The sequence below is a fragment of the Pteropus vampyrus genome, unplaced genomic scaffold (assembly GCF_000151845.1).
Source record: "Pteropus vampyrus isolate Shadow unplaced genomic scaffold, Pvam_2.0 Scaffold4, whole genome shotgun sequence".
In the NCBI taxonomy this organism is placed as follows: Eukaryota; Metazoa; Chordata; class Mammalia; order Chiroptera; family Pteropodidae; genus Pteropus; species Pteropus vampyrus.
In genome coordinates this window covers 7,342,419-7,358,078 of record NW_011888785.1, presented here as the reverse complement: position 1 = coordinate 7,358,078, position 15,660 = coordinate 7,342,419, and the positions used below count along the sequence as shown (strand labels likewise).

Genomic DNA, 15,660 nt, shown 5'->3' with positions numbered 1-15,660 from the left:
AGCAGACACACAGGTATGCTCCATTTCTTAGAGAAAATTTAATATCAGACACACATGATCCACCATTTAAGCAATCACAAGACTTCACAGTCAACTGAAAAAAAACAAAAAATAAATGCTTTATTTTGTGATAAAATCATCTTCAGTTTATGCCCAGAAGTCATGATAGACATGTATGTTTATGTACAAGTAGGACCAGATCACACATTTTTTGCAAAAATATGTATATTTAATATAAAATAGTATATAAAAATAGTTTGATAAGACAATTATGTTTACTCTCAAGAGCAATCCAAAATATAAATGCTAGAAATAATTTTTTTAAATATTATATGATAATCAATTTCTGTAATGCAAGCGGAACACAAGAAAAAAATTCTTTAAGGTGGACAGAAGTTAATCACCAATCTAGATAGTAAACAGTCACTTGGTTATCATGATACCACAACATAGTACATAACTGCCCTTCATAATATTACTTCCGTGTGAAAGTGTTTCCCAAGTTTCAAGTGAATATAGGGCACAAAAGAACAGTATTGGGAGCTCGAAGCTGACAAAAATCAAAACAGTCAATTTAAAAAAGAAGACATAGTTCAGTTATTTCAAATCTTGTATTTATATTCTTGATTTTATAATTCAACATCTAAAATTCCTTCACTTGAAAGATAAAAGCATGTTGACTCTGAAAAGAAATAACCTGCCAAGAAGAGATCCTTGTGGTTAATGAGGCTGAAATGCATAACCAGAGTCTAGAAGCTATTGCTGGCAGATGCCTCACATGAATACATTTCAAGAAAAAAGACAGACTGAGTTGCTTGCCTCCTGCTCTTTGTTCCTGCCATCTGAGCTGACCCTTAAAAGGGAATTCCTGAGATTGTCTTTCCATTACTAGGCTGAGACAGGCCCTGTCCAATCAGAACTGCATGGTTATATCCTCATTTGCATCTTTACTGACCAATCAGAGCAGCTCCATAATGACCAATTAAAATGCACAACTCCAACCAATCAGGACAATGCTATTTGGACCAATCGGAGTGTGTAAATTTGGAATCCTAATTTGCATATAAATGCACCAATCAGGGACTAGGGTGGGAACTTATAAAAGTGGCCTTCCCGCTTATTGCAGCAGAATGTGCTTTTGATGTCTTCAGGAGGCTCTGTCTTCCTGGCTTGCAAACTGTTTATATGAGTAAAATTTACCCTTTTACCTCACCAAGACTGGGGACTCTTGTGGGCTTTAGATTGATGCCAGTGACATTTTATCGACAGATATCAATCTTAGATTAATCATAGATCTTTCATAGTTAATGACATGAATGAGTTTTCTATCCTTGTCATAATTAAGTCCAGAGGAAAATGGTCTAGGATTTAGTAATTCAGCTCTGTGCTCTAGACTTAAACCTCTCTGTAAGGTTTTAAATTCTTACAGAAATAGACAAAATTTTGGCAGTTTAATTTTCCATGAAATATTTAGTAGTTTAGTTCTTATTCATTAATTCAGAATATAAATTTTATTTTAAATTTAAAATAGTTATTAATTGAGTGGCATTTATGTAATTGTAAATAATACCTCAATTGTGACTTAGTTTCAGTGTTGCAGTCATTGCTAATGGGGAGAGTGAGTTGCTGGGGAGTTTGAGACGCTTTCTACATAAGAAGTCCTGCGGTGGAAACATTTGCTTCTTCAGGACAAGAGAACAAGGTAAAATGAATGTCAGAGCCTTTTGGATCAAAAACCATGAACTGGTACACAAAGTTTTCTCCATAAAATGTCTGTAATTTGTCTTGCTGTATTTGAATTACAGGGGGTTGGTTGTCTGTAACAGAGAAAACATTTACTTTTTGTATCTGTTTAGAAAAGGAAGAGGAAAAGTTTGATACAGAGAGCTCCCATTGAGACAGACTTTTGATAAAGTTTGAAATTTGCTAAAATTTCTATTACCTGTCTTCACATTTTCTAAAACATTTCAAATAAATTCTACCCCATTCTTAGAAAATGTAAACATAAATGACAGGTACAAACTTCAAGCTTTGTTATGAGAATGTGAAAACACTTTGAATATAGCATAAAATGCATTTGCATTGCCCAGATTGGATGTACTGTCTCTTCTGTCTGAAATAGTGTTGGCAGTCTCACTGTTTGCTTTCATTCTCTATTTGCCCTCTGTCCTTTTCAGCTTTATTTTCTTTCTTTACACTCCCCACCCACCCACCTTCTCTATTTGTCGCTTCCTCTCCACGAGTGGATGATTCATTTGGCTCTCCTGAACTTTCCTTGATGTATCTGCTGCACCAATTACAATAATTGGAAGCCATTAGTCATTGCAAATCATCTGCTCCTCAGAAGTCCTTGTGGTGGCTGAGCTCACACACTGCAATGGTGGTCATTTTAGGGCACAGAGCGTTATCTTTGTGCTCATGAAAAGATTTAAAACATATTTTATATTGTATTATATTTTAAAATGACCATTTTTCTTGCCCATGTGCTTAGTAGATAAAAAGAATAGCTTTATTTCATTACACTAGGCACAAACACTCTGCTTCCATCAAGAAAGCACTGATGCTAAGAGACAGTAGTTTTAGCTCCCATTCTTCCTCTGTATATATAAATATATTTACATGATTTACTGATTTTAACTTCCTCAACCTCAATATGAGGGGTTTGGAACACATATTTCAAGACCCATTATATGTTTGAACATTGTGAGTCTTTGAAGAATACCAAAGCCATTAAAAACATAGATACCAATTCAGAAGTTATATTGTGGTTTCCCTTATCTCTTGCACTAAATTCTCCCCCGAATTTCCATTGTGTTCCCATAATATTTCATAAGTCTTGCATCTGAGTAATGAATCATCTGACATATGGTTTGGCACAGTAATTAAATTTGCACATACAATAACATATATAGTGATATTACAAAGTACTATATAAATATAAGGTTTTAGGACTCCCTTAGATAAAATTACATTGGACCAGGGAGTAATTATTAGTAATTATATCTTGTATCTTATGATGCCTGGTCTTTTGACTACTGAAAGAGAATGCGAGGAATACCCATGTGGAATTATACATAGTTGTATTTAGGGAAGTGAAGAAATTGTATGGTATGTGACTCTAATTTGTTTTTGTTTTTTGTTTTTTGTTTTTTTTTAGTGTGATGAAGTATCCAGACATTGTACCAATATTATACTCACAGAGTCACAGAATGATGGGGCTGGAAGGCATGCTATACATTATCAAGTCCAGATAATCTTATTTAACAAGTGATAAATATGTGGCTTCTGGCACTTAAATGGTTTTAAATGCCTTGTCACAAAACTGAAAAGAGGCGAGGCTAACAATAGGATTTAGACTTTTGGTGTCAAAGTAATGTTCTCTCTCCACAAAACCCACCAATCTTTACTGATAGACATTTCGACTACTTAAGTGGTGTTTGAGAGGCCATTTTGCTAGTAGCAATATGACTTGCACAAATTGTGTGTAGTTGGATTAACAATTCCCATTTCTTTCATTAATAATTCACATTTGCTTTCCTTATCAAATATTAAAATACAAATCCCATACCCTAATGTAGTATAATCATAGAGATTATATAAAATAAAAACATTTCATATTATATTTCCTTCCAGTAGAGTAAATTATGCAGTTATGAAACTAAATACAGTGTTCATGTTAAACACATTTATGTAACTTGTGATTTAAAAATCACTTAAAATTACATTCTATAAGAAATATTTAAATTAATAAAGAATAACTTTCTAAAAATTACCACATAAATTTTTAAATCTTAGGTCTACAAATCAAACAAGGGCTGGTAGGACCTTTATCTCCTTCAATGTAGCAGAGGCCATCAATAATGCAAATATTTTCCTAATAAAAAATTAAAAATAATTTTTAAAACAGAAAAACACCAATCGAGATATAGTTAGTGTTCTGAAAAAAAAAAATTTACAAAGAAGAAGAGCAGCATATATATCAATGATTCCAATGAAAGTATATCATAAATCTCTTTTGGTTAGGAAAAATTTTTTCATATCTTCTAGTCATAAATGCGTGTTAGGAAACAAATAATTTCCTTTATGTATAAATGCTCATGGAACAGATCAGTATGGAGAAAATAAGAAAATACATATAGTTGGATCTCTGAGCAGAATTATAATTTATAGCTTATAAATAACATGGAAGAAAATTTTTTTCTTTCCATCCTTTTTACTACTAAACTCACGTTGAAAGTGTTTTATTAATATATATATTAAAAAAAGTGAAACAGATCTTTATTCCCAGCACATCTTATAGAATCACATTAGTTTATAGTTATCCTCTCTTCTTCTAGGAGTCCACTATGTGCTGTGAATATAGCAAAACTAAACTAGATCCATGGCATAATTATCTACACATGCCAATGAATATCATTATACAAAATAGTGGAAAGAAATGCTGACATTTCTTTCAGAAATATTAAATGTAACAATTATTTCTAACCTGGGAAGAAGACTAAATTTTGTTAAGGGTATATAAATTTAGTTCACTTTATAAAATTTCCTTTGACATTACTTGGAACATTGCATAAAAATTAGAACAAAATAGCTCAAGAGGATAAAATAACCATGAATAACATAATTTTAAAGTACTTATTGAAGGACAAGTAGAAATAAAATATTTCGGGGAAAATAGAAAACAATTCAAAAACAAAAACATTCTTATTGATAGATTCTGATTGCTAATCTTAAAGAAAAAACATTTAAAATTTCAAAATAATATTTTAAATTTTTTATACATGTAAATATTATTTGATGTATCCTTAAGTTTTAAAGAGCCGAGTGATATTAGATCCATAGCATCTGTGAAATATGCACCTGCCATGTGAGAGAGACTTGTTGATAAACCCAGTAGAGTGGATATAGATAAAAGGGTGTGGCTATGAGGATTCAGCTCAGGCTGTGTTGTTCTGTACCTCTAAAGTGGTAGGTATTTACATGGTTCAATGAATTTAGTTGACACACAAAATTCTCTAGTCCTATAAATGCAAGTCCTAAAAATGCTAGTCCTATACTTTTTACAGACCCTACGCAAATGCATGTCACTTGCCACAAAGAGATTAGGTAACCACAAAGAGATATCTTTTGGAAAATGATTATAACAACTTAAAAAACAAGGTATGTAACATTTCAAAATGTTAAGGGTAGAAATCTCTTCCTTGCCATTTGGAACAAGAGTTAGGGACAGAGTAACAATTTCAATTAACCGTGTATAAATTTAAGGAAGAATTTTCTGTATTAGTGTTTCAGATATGAAGGTTTTAAAACTACATTAATATGTTGACATGGAAAATGAAAATGTCTATGATGAAAGTGTAAAAATAAGTGAAAAAATACATACCTTTGTAGTGCATGAGTTCTTTTCATAGAGACCACAAATTTCACAAGCCCATCATATATGATCATTATTTTGGGATTACTGAAGCTGTGACCATCATTAGATACCTGTGAGATGTAGTTCTGTCATAAGATAATTTGTTCTAAATGTAGCTTCATAAATTATGAAATTTTAATACATAAGTCTTTATGTGTAAATATAAAGACTTTTTTTACCTTTAATTGCCACTTCATAATTGATTTTTTACCTTTAATTGCCACTTCATAATTGATTTTTCACCCATGAGATCCATGATACCAGACTGATGAATATCAATAGGCAGCTGACAATCAACAGTTCTGCTGTTTTGAAAAACAGTATGTGCATAGACAGCTTCTCCAAGGACCCATTTACTGCTATTTTACTGAAAGCATAATGAGAAAACAAACTCTGTTAAAGTATAGGAATATTTTGCTAGTGAATTACATACAAATTTGATCAACATACAAATTTGAAAATACCTGGTATTATGAAATATATAATGAATTAACAAAAGTGAGTTTCATTCAGAATAATGAAAAATGTATACATCTTTATCTGATGTAAACTGCTCCTAATGACTCACACGTTTCTTGCAGTTCAAATCAAAGAAGTTACCAATATTGGCCATATATACAATGGATCACTATGTAGTGACTTTTGTAGCAAGAGGAAACATGCTTGATTAAGTAGATGACACAGAGTGCATTGATTTTCTGCCCACAAACTTTGTAACTTTTCCTGAAAAAGCTCCCACTTTCTACTTCTACTTAAAACTGTCTATTCTGCCCTCCCTTCATATGTTCCCACAGAGCCTTTTATATGATCCACTTCCCTGACTACACTTGATTGGTCCAAGGGTAGACTTAAGCTGATCCAATGCTTAGATTACTTGAGATATTAACTTTGTACTGGAGGGGATATTGGGCAATTCTGCCTCTGATGTCTTGAGTAGCAAGAAACAAAACTATGGAGCTGTTGGCAGCTATGTTTTTTACTATGTGGCCAAAGCCAGTATCTAGTGAAAGGGAAAAATGAAGCCCACAAACTCAGAAAAACAGAACTGAGACAGACAGATACATCACACACATTTTAAATGCATACATACTGAGTCTCCATAGTGTTTTTCTCTGAGAATTGAGCTACATTTTTATCCTTGATTCTGTGAGAAACATACGGTCCTCATGATAAATATAATTTTTACTCAAGATAGTTCAAATTAATTTATGTAACTTGAAACAAAATAAATCCTAGTCAGTTCACTGTATTTAATAATTATGCTGAGTGAAATAAGTCAGACAAAGATAAATACCATATCATTTCACTAATATATAGAATTAGTGAATTACATACAAATTTGATCAACATACAAATTTGAAACAAAATTTGTTTCAAAAAGGAACAAAAAAATTTGTTTCAAAAAGGAACAAAAAATTTGAAACAAAATTTGTTTCAAAAAGGAACAAAAAAAAATTTGTTTCAAAAAGGAACAAAAAAAAAACCAAACTAATCAAAAACAGACTCACAAATATAGTGGACAATTTTAGTGATGGATAGGGGAGGCAGTTGAGGGCTGGGAGAATGGATGAAGGGTTAAAAAAGTACAAATTAGTAGTTGATAGATGGTCACAGGGATGAGGAGCACAGCTTAGGGAATGCAGTTAGCATTAATATATTGGCTAGGTGGAAAACCAGAGGAGAGAAGGAGCAATTAGGGGGATCATTTTATAAACTATATAAATGTCTAATGTACTGTATACTTGCGACTAATTAAAATAAATTTATAAAAAATATTAATTCACTGGTATGTCATGCTTAACCTATACATTAAGTATTTTTCAGTATTGAAAACGGATTGGGATCTAAAGAGAAAAAAAAACAGAATAATTTTCTGGGTACTGGTAACCACATAGAAAACTGAAAGGATATATTTCATTGCCAAAATTTAGATTTAGATATTTTGAAAATTTGTACTGTAGAATGCTTTTAATCATTCAAAAAATGGTCATGGAGCTTGCTGATACTTCGATATTGAAAATCAGTAGGAAAAGGAAAGGAAGGCAAGAACATGCTAATCTGCAGCTAGTAGAAACTATCTTGCTAAAGATTTGATAATTGAGAGTGGGCCTCAGTATGAATCTCCATATTTAAGAGGATTATACAGTCCAGTCTAGCAGATTTGTCAGTGATTCCCCTCTAGCAGAGGAGCTTGACAACAATGTCTCAGGGTAGTCATGATATTGACACTTAGAGGAATACAGTGTCTCTTGGTTTCATGTGTTAAAACAAGACTGCAACCAATGACTGGGAATATAAGGGTCATTTCCATCCCTCTGTTTGGAGGGCCCTACCCAAAATGAGCAATGAATAGGGTTCTATTTCTTTGCCATTCATCAGTATTTGAGAGTATCTACATGTGCTGATGAAGAGAGATAACAAGAAAAGACAAATAAAACATATTTTTATTATTGCTATAACCAAGATTCAAATAAGGTATAGTGAGAGAAAGAAGATATTAAGCCTAACTAGCATAGTCAAGGAAGGCTTCAAAAAAAAAATGACATTTCTCTTCCTGACACTGGAAGCAGAAATGGAGAGAATGCTTTTCAGCTTGGCTGAAGGGAATAGCATATGAAAAGACAGGGATGCATGGAACAGCATGGTATTTTAGTACAGCACATGAAGGATGTTCATGTCTCCAAAAACAGGCGAGAGCCAGATCATGAAGGGTCATTCATTTCTAGGATAACAACTTAAATTTAATCCTATAATTAAGTTTAAAAATGAGATTCTGTAGAAATTCTGTAGAGGTTGCTTTTTCAGGAGGGAGTGAAGAAAAACATTGGTAGTTTGATCTCTAGCTACAAACATTTAAAATTATTACTTCCAAGGTAGAAAAGAGCATCTATAATATGTTGCCCTTCATGTAAAAGAGAGGGATGTACCTTTTCTTTTGTACAAAAGAAATACATTAAGATTATACCAGAAAATAATTAGAGCGGACACCTTCAGGGGATGGAGATAGGGATGAGAAGACAGTGACATTTCTCTGTGTATACCTTTTGAATGGAGTCAGCTCTTGGAACCATGACAATATTTTGCATACCTTCCAAATAAGTAAATAACAAAAATCAACCAGAGTGTGCAGGAAATTCACAATGGAGTACAGGTATTTAAAAATAAACCTAATTGGATTACAAATGAAATTCATAAACACCGAACAGGATGGAAAAAGAAAATAGCTAATCTAAGTAAATTTGGTTTTGGCTAGTAAACATATATTTTTTTTTTCTATAGCTTAATATAGTGTGTTAGAGAATTCCAGAATGTACTCTATTTATCAGCTCTTTGGAGGAGGGAAACTGTTTGAGAATAAATATTACAGCCAGTAATATGCCTAAAAGTAAGTACAAAATGTACTTTCCAAGAGAATATAAGCTATAAAATTCTCTCTTGGCAAATCATTTAATAGTAGAGTAATGTCATATAATTTATTCTGCCAAGAAAAATAAAGTATCTACTCTCCTGAGTGACATTGAAGCAAATAAATTTATACATATATTACATTTTCTATTGTGTAACTTATTATTTCATTGACTTTAAAATATTTCATGACTCAGAAAGATTGTACTCATAAAATCCTGAAGTAAACATACATCTTTAGTATAACTACTTGACAAAAACATATACAAAAGTTATTTCCTCCTGTAAATTTTCAGTCTGAGGATTACATTTGGTTTTATCGATTTAGAGAAAAATAAAAAGAACGTTAAAATATGATTTGCTGTTTTGTTTTTAATTTACCCATGTAAAAACGTTCTAAATTCAAAGAGCTTTCTTTAAAATAAAATTCTACTTGAATAAAAAAAAAATAAGAAAAATAAGACTGTATTAATAATCACCAAAAATAAGGTATGTTCAAAATGAGTAGTCACATCTGTGATAGTTTACTAGAGTTAACAAATAGGAAAGCTTAAAGGTTAAGCAATTTAATCATTTTTCTGTTCACCTCTCTGTGGCTATAATACCTTTTGGGATTATGTTACTAATTGATACACCAAACTAATCCAAAATAAAATTAATCTGAATAACTCATAAACTTAATTGTTTTTCAACTCTGTAATGAACATACCTGCAGTTTAGTAACTTCACATTTAAATGAAAGTGATTCTTTGAAGCCTTGACTAAAAACTCTCGCCATGATACAATTATATTTTCAAACATTACAGAATCCAGCATACTCAAGCTCTATAATTTCGGGAGTCTTGTCTTTGGAAAAAAATGATAACAAAATAAGACATATATTCTTTAATTTCAGCAAAAAATAATTATTTTCAAGGGCCAAATTAAAAACATGTAAAATAATATTTCAAAGTCTATCCCACATATTAATACAGTAATTAAACCATTAAATGTTAAGAGTAATCTTATGTGAAAAGAGATGTTATCTATCATCAAACTAATAAAAATAGTAATACAGATACTACCAGTGCCTAAATATACAGGTTTAATTAATGTTTTAATTAATGTTGATATCAATTAAGGACAAATATTAAGAAATTACTACTATGATAGCTTACATTTTGGTTTTGGAATTTTGGTTTATGTCCAATATATGGGTTATAAGAAAAATATTTTTGTAATAAAATAGTGTAGTTAACAATGTAATGTATTAAACATTTTTTTAAATCTTTAATCTAAACTTTAGAAAAGAGTTAACAAAATTCATGTATGCTATCATTCTAATATTGGTGATGTTTTTATGTATTATTGCTATTGTGCATGCTACCATAATCTTAGGTGTACTTCTCAGTCATAGAAGAAAAATTTCTTCTAGCCATCAGAGCTAACTGACCTTCACTTGGTTATATCTCCAGTCTTAGTAAGATCACATATTACATAAGCAAGATCTGGTTGTCAAAATAGATCAATGAAATACATAAAAGTAATTTTGTCTAAGTACTGGCAAAATCTAAGTGAGTATAACTTTACTAGCAATAGGATACAAAACCATAATGTAGGTGTACCCAGAACCCTAAAAACATCTACAAAAAATTTTTTTTAAATGTTAGTTTATTTCTTTGTATATTTAACGAATGATTATTGAGCAACTTCTATTTTTCTGGTATTATTCTAAGTACTGGGAATACAGTAATGAATACAACAAAATTCCTAACTTCACGTAACTTGCATACTAATAATGTGAAGACAAAAAATAAACAAATGAAAAATGAATATAAAGTATATAAGTATTTTCAAGTCTATGGAGAAAAAAGTATATTAACTATATTAAGTATGATAAAGACTATAGGGTTGTGTGAGAAAAAGTATTTCATTTTAAATGACCTGAAAGGATTATCTTGTAATATGATATTTGAACAGAGATGAAAAGGAAGTCAGTCATGAAGGTTGTGGTGGAAGAATGCTCCAGTGGAGGGAACTAAGGTCCTGAGTTAGGAGAAGGCTTGGCCTCTGTGAGGACAGCCAGCAGCCACTTGAGAACACTGGAGAACAGTGAATTGCGGAGAGAATGGTAGATGAATTTAATGAGAGAGGAGCTTCAGGTTACATAGGGTTTTCCAGGCCATGGTAGGGACTGTGCATTTTACTTGGAAGGAGATGGAGAGTCATTATAAGGTTTTAAGTAGAGGAGAAATATGGTCTGATTTACATTTCAAAAGGATCATTTTAGCTGTACATAGAGTATAAAATCGAGAGAATCTATAATAATTCAGGTAATAGATAATGGTGGCGTAGACTGTAGCAGGAAAAAAAATAAAATTATTTGAAGCTAGAGCTGGATTTTCTAACGTATTTCCTAACGTATTAATGGATTTACTAATGAATTAGACATGAGGCATGAGGAAAAAAAGAAAAGTCAAAATGACTATACATTTTTTTAATAGGCGAGGCAACTCTTGGTTGACCTCACAGATTGCAAGGATCTTGTCAGCTTACAATCCCTTATTTTTTATTTTTTTTACACCTACATCACCTGGTCTTCCTAGGTGGTCTCCTATCCAGTACTAACCAGGCCCAACCCTGCTTAGCTTCCGAGATCAGATGGGATCGGCTTGATCAGGGTGGCATGGCTGTAGACGACTATACATTTTTAATGTGAGCAATTAGAGGAATGAACTGTGCATTTACTGAGATGGAAAAGTCTGCAGTTGGAAAACATGGTAGGAGGAAAATGTCTTTCTTTAATATATTGAGACAAAGTCTGTCCCATATAAATGGGTTATAGAGAAAAATTTAAAAAATTAGTATAATTAGTGAAATATTATAAACAATGCTTTAAAAATACTAAATTTGGGTTCTAGAAAAACTTATTTTCTGCCAGTAGAGGCACCAGCTGTGTGCCAAGGCCCCTAGGTCAAGATAACCAGGAATTTTCAACAAATAGCACAGAGACCAAAGTGGGAGGAGTGATATGAGTGAGAGCGATAGTTGTAGAATATGACTGTTGACAGATATTGTGGTAGATCACATTGTGCCTTATACTTCAGCTTTTACTTTAAATAAAATGTGACACTTTTGAAAAATTATTACTATATTAGTTAATATAATTTGTTTTTTCCCCCTGTATTATCTGAACAAACCCTGTTAAAATCCTGAAGGTAAAAAAGAACAAAGATGTAACATTCACAATATCAAAGTAATGAGTTCTTACCATGTGAATCACTGCAATCATAGGAACTAAAGCCTGGGGAACATGTGCATGCCTATTGCATACACTGCCCATCACCACAGCATCAATTAGGGCATTTCAGTACCAAGAGAATATTTTCAATCAATTTGCCACGTTCTTTTGTGTTTTATTTCCCCTCTTCCAAAAATCCTTTCACATTTATTTTCTAAAAGGGCCACACCTGCTTCTGCCCCGCTAAGACCATGTTTTAGGAGAACATCCTTAACACTGTCTAGTCTCTTCCCAAGAAAGGCAGTGCTTTTCTATGCTGGAGTTGGCTAGAGTCTGTTGACACAATACCAACGTGCTGTATTCTGTGCAGCCAGAGGGTGTGGGCCACATGGGGACAAACTCTTGGTGGATATCCTCTGTATGTTCCTCAGGGAAAAAATAAGTAAATTCTCCCAGGTCACTCTGGTTGAGACTTTGGAAGGCAAACAAAGGAAGAAACTCATAAACATTTTTCTGTTTCCACCTGTTTTGTCGATGCCACCCTGTTTCTTGACTGTGGTTAAGCGGGCTCTGTGTGTGTGTGTCTCATTGCCCAAAGTTTTTAGTGCATCTTGTTTCCCATTTTCAGGAAGTTTTTGTAAATTTAAATCCAGTTTGATTAGGTTCATGTCCTTTGTTTCTTGAGGAAAGAAATTCAAATTATTTTCTTCTCTAGAAAATATGCTTGTTTTTCCTTCTGACAAGAGCTTCTAAATTAATATATTTAGAGGTGATATCTAGTTCTGGTAGTAAGGAAGAGAATTTGATATCTTTGAGGTCTTTGCAATCTGAAACAATATCTGATTGAGAAACACTGTCCAGGTGATTAGAAGATGAATACAATGAAGTGGTGTCCAAGGAGCAGCTACAATAAGACAGTTTTTCAGGAGATCGCAGAGAGATTGGCATGGTGTCAAACATGCTTTTTCCTGGTAAAATTTTTCCACAAGGAAAACAGAAAAGAATAGTAATTTTGACATGAACATTTTTTTTCCAATTAGATGTTTCAAAAAAAGCAGAGTGTTGTGTCACCACTTCTTTTAAGTTAAATATTAATACAATAACAAATAAAAATCATTCTCTTTCTTACCTCCATTCGTTAATAACAACAAAACAATTATTAAAAGTTTGATCAATTTTGATTCCATTTTTGTCATGGAAATCATTTTCTGAGTTTTCATCATAGGTCCCAAAATATTTCTGTAATCTAAACTAGGAGCTCTGATTGTGAGACTCATGCCCCATTCACTAAGGTCAGCACGGATGAATGCTCCAGAAGAAAACCGAAACTAAAATACAGAAATAAAAGCTGTTTAAGCAATATTCAATATGGATTAAGAAAAAAAGCTATTACTGAAGAAAATAAAAGCAAATTTATTTATTCTCTCAATATATAAAGAAAATGACAGGCATAGGTCCAATTTATGTATACATATTTATGTCAATAATATATATGTCCTCTGGAGAGACTGTAACTACTGTTTCTACTCTTGCCAATATTGTGTGAGAGATCTTTGATTTGAATTTCTTTGATTACTAATAAGATAGTAGTTTTTATATCTTTGTTGGTTATTTGTACTTTTGGACATATTTACCAGTTTTATTTCTTTTGTGAATTACCTTTTTATATTGCTCATTTTAATTGGAGTGCTTATTATACATCGGTGATATATGAGTAGTTCTCTATAACTTGTATGTTTTATATGCAGCAAATATTTTCCCGATTTTTTATTTACATTTTGTTTTTTATGATAAAATTCAAATATGTAAAGTTATGCTAAAAATTCTTGTTCATCTCAATGTTATAGAAATGGTCACCTATCACTTTCATTTAAATTTAATTTTTATCCAGATGGAATTTACTTTTTTGGAATATGAAAGGAAGATGACTTTAAAAATACAAATATCTCACAGATATAAAATTTTATTTAAAACTATTAATTGCTTTATAATCTTGGCTCTTTTCCCTCTTTTTCTAATCTCTTCCATGTATCTACCAGCCTATTCCTAAGACAGAACCATCTGTAGTCATTTCAAAACTTGTTTAGCTATTCCTGAGTATTTATTTTTAGTTATATATATTTCATGTCTGTCAAATATACCATTTATTAGGCACTGTCAAATATTTTTATGAATAATCCACCATGTTATCATATTGAAATTTTAAATAAGGAAGTTTAAATTTGACAAAGTTATAACTATGTTCTGTCTTTTTGTATGTAGTAAGTGAAAAAAATTTTACTCCTAAAGTTAGTGTTAATCTACATGCTATTTTCTTAAAAAAATATATAAATAAATAATGCTGAGAATGATAACTTTTAACAGTAAAGAATCATACATACTGTGACTTTTCTTTCTAAGTAAGATTCACTTATCTTGATATTGCTGATTTCATCCTTGCTCTTTATAGATAAATACGGCTGTGATTCAGGTAGCTGGCCACCGCACATATCGAAAGTTACTACATCACCTTCTTCTTCGGCAACGAATCCGCAGTTACATGACACAGGATAGTGAAAGCTTCCACAGTCCCACTGACATACATGAACTTCAAAATCACGTGACATACTCTTATAAAGCACAAACATTCCAGTATTGAAATTATTGTATACCCTATCATTAAAAAAAGTAAGTTGCATTAAGAATTGGTATGAAATATCACAATAGTATGTGGTTAGCCAGAAATGTGTATTAAATTTATTTCTATGCATTCAGTATATTTTGATACAAAAATGAAAAAATCAATATTTATAATAACTTTATATATCCTGAGCATTTATTTATAGAGCACTGAATAAAACAAAGTAGTAATAAACACCTAAATCTTCCTCACTAACTTTTGTTTCACCATTTCAAACAATTCCTATTTCCAGTCTTTTTTTCTACCCCTGCTTTAGTTTTCTTCATAGCACCTATCTTCCTCAGATGCACGATATATTTCCTTTATTAATTGTGTATATATCTCTTTACCTCTACAAAGTTAAGTTCTATGAGAGTAGAGTATCTGTCTGTTTTGTTCACTGCCATACCCTCAGCACTTAGAACATGGTTTGTCACTTAGTTGTTGCACAATTCATCTTGTTGTGTTATAATGGATTAAATTAATCACTATTCTGCTTTCTCGAGGTTTTTCCACTAAAACTTCTAAGACTTTAATTATAACCATAAAGGATTCTTGCATGTATGACCAGTTCCCACAACTTTTCACACTTATTCAAACTTCTGCAGTATCATTTGTCATCGGAGAGAATACATATCTTTCTCTAATATTGAATAATTTTACTAATAATAATCACATTACAATTTTTTAAAAAGAATAAATTACTTTGTATCATGAAGAAAATTTTGACTCAACAATGAGGTGTTCTTGTCATTTTCTTTAGAGACATCTCAAAATCATGAATTCAGTATAACTGAATTTAAATCCTTCTCTGCATATATTAATAGTAAGATAGCTTAGATTGCTTTTTCGTCATTTTGCCCATTTTACTTCACATTCCAGAGGCAGCTATCCAAATATTCATTATGGCTACCGTAGTTTTTCCCCTGAGTATCCTTTCCATGAATTAGAAGTGATTAA

The 15,660-nt window shown here is 31.8% G+C and overlaps 1 protein-coding gene and 1 pseudogene across 1 annotated transcript in view; both read right to left on the bottom strand.

The window, feature by feature from the left end:
* Nucleotides 1–15,660, bottom strand: part of VWDE (von Willebrand factor D and EGF domains) — a 68,443-nt gene that overhangs the window by 26,731 nt on the left and 26,052 nt on the right. Inside the window, 15 exon segments of the mRNA XM_011364613.1 lie at nt 480–550; nt 1,571–1,817; nt 3,760–3,874; nt 5,384–5,430; nt 5,433–5,487; nt 5,628–5,783; nt 9,531–9,667; nt 12,072–12,238; nt 12,240–12,341; nt 12,343–12,623; nt 12,626–12,757; nt 12,759–13,020; nt 13,171–13,273; nt 13,276–13,369; nt 14,423–14,783. Coding sequence (XP_011362915.1) covers nt 480–550; nt 1,571–1,817; nt 3,760–3,874; nt 5,384–5,430; nt 5,433–5,487; nt 5,628–5,783; nt 9,531–9,667; nt 12,072–12,238; nt 12,240–12,341; nt 12,343–12,623; nt 12,626–12,757; nt 12,759–13,020; nt 13,171–13,273; nt 13,276–13,369; nt 14,423–14,783 — 2,330 coding nt within the window.
* On the bottom strand, nt 11,382–11,498 carry LOC111742927 (annotated as a pseudogene).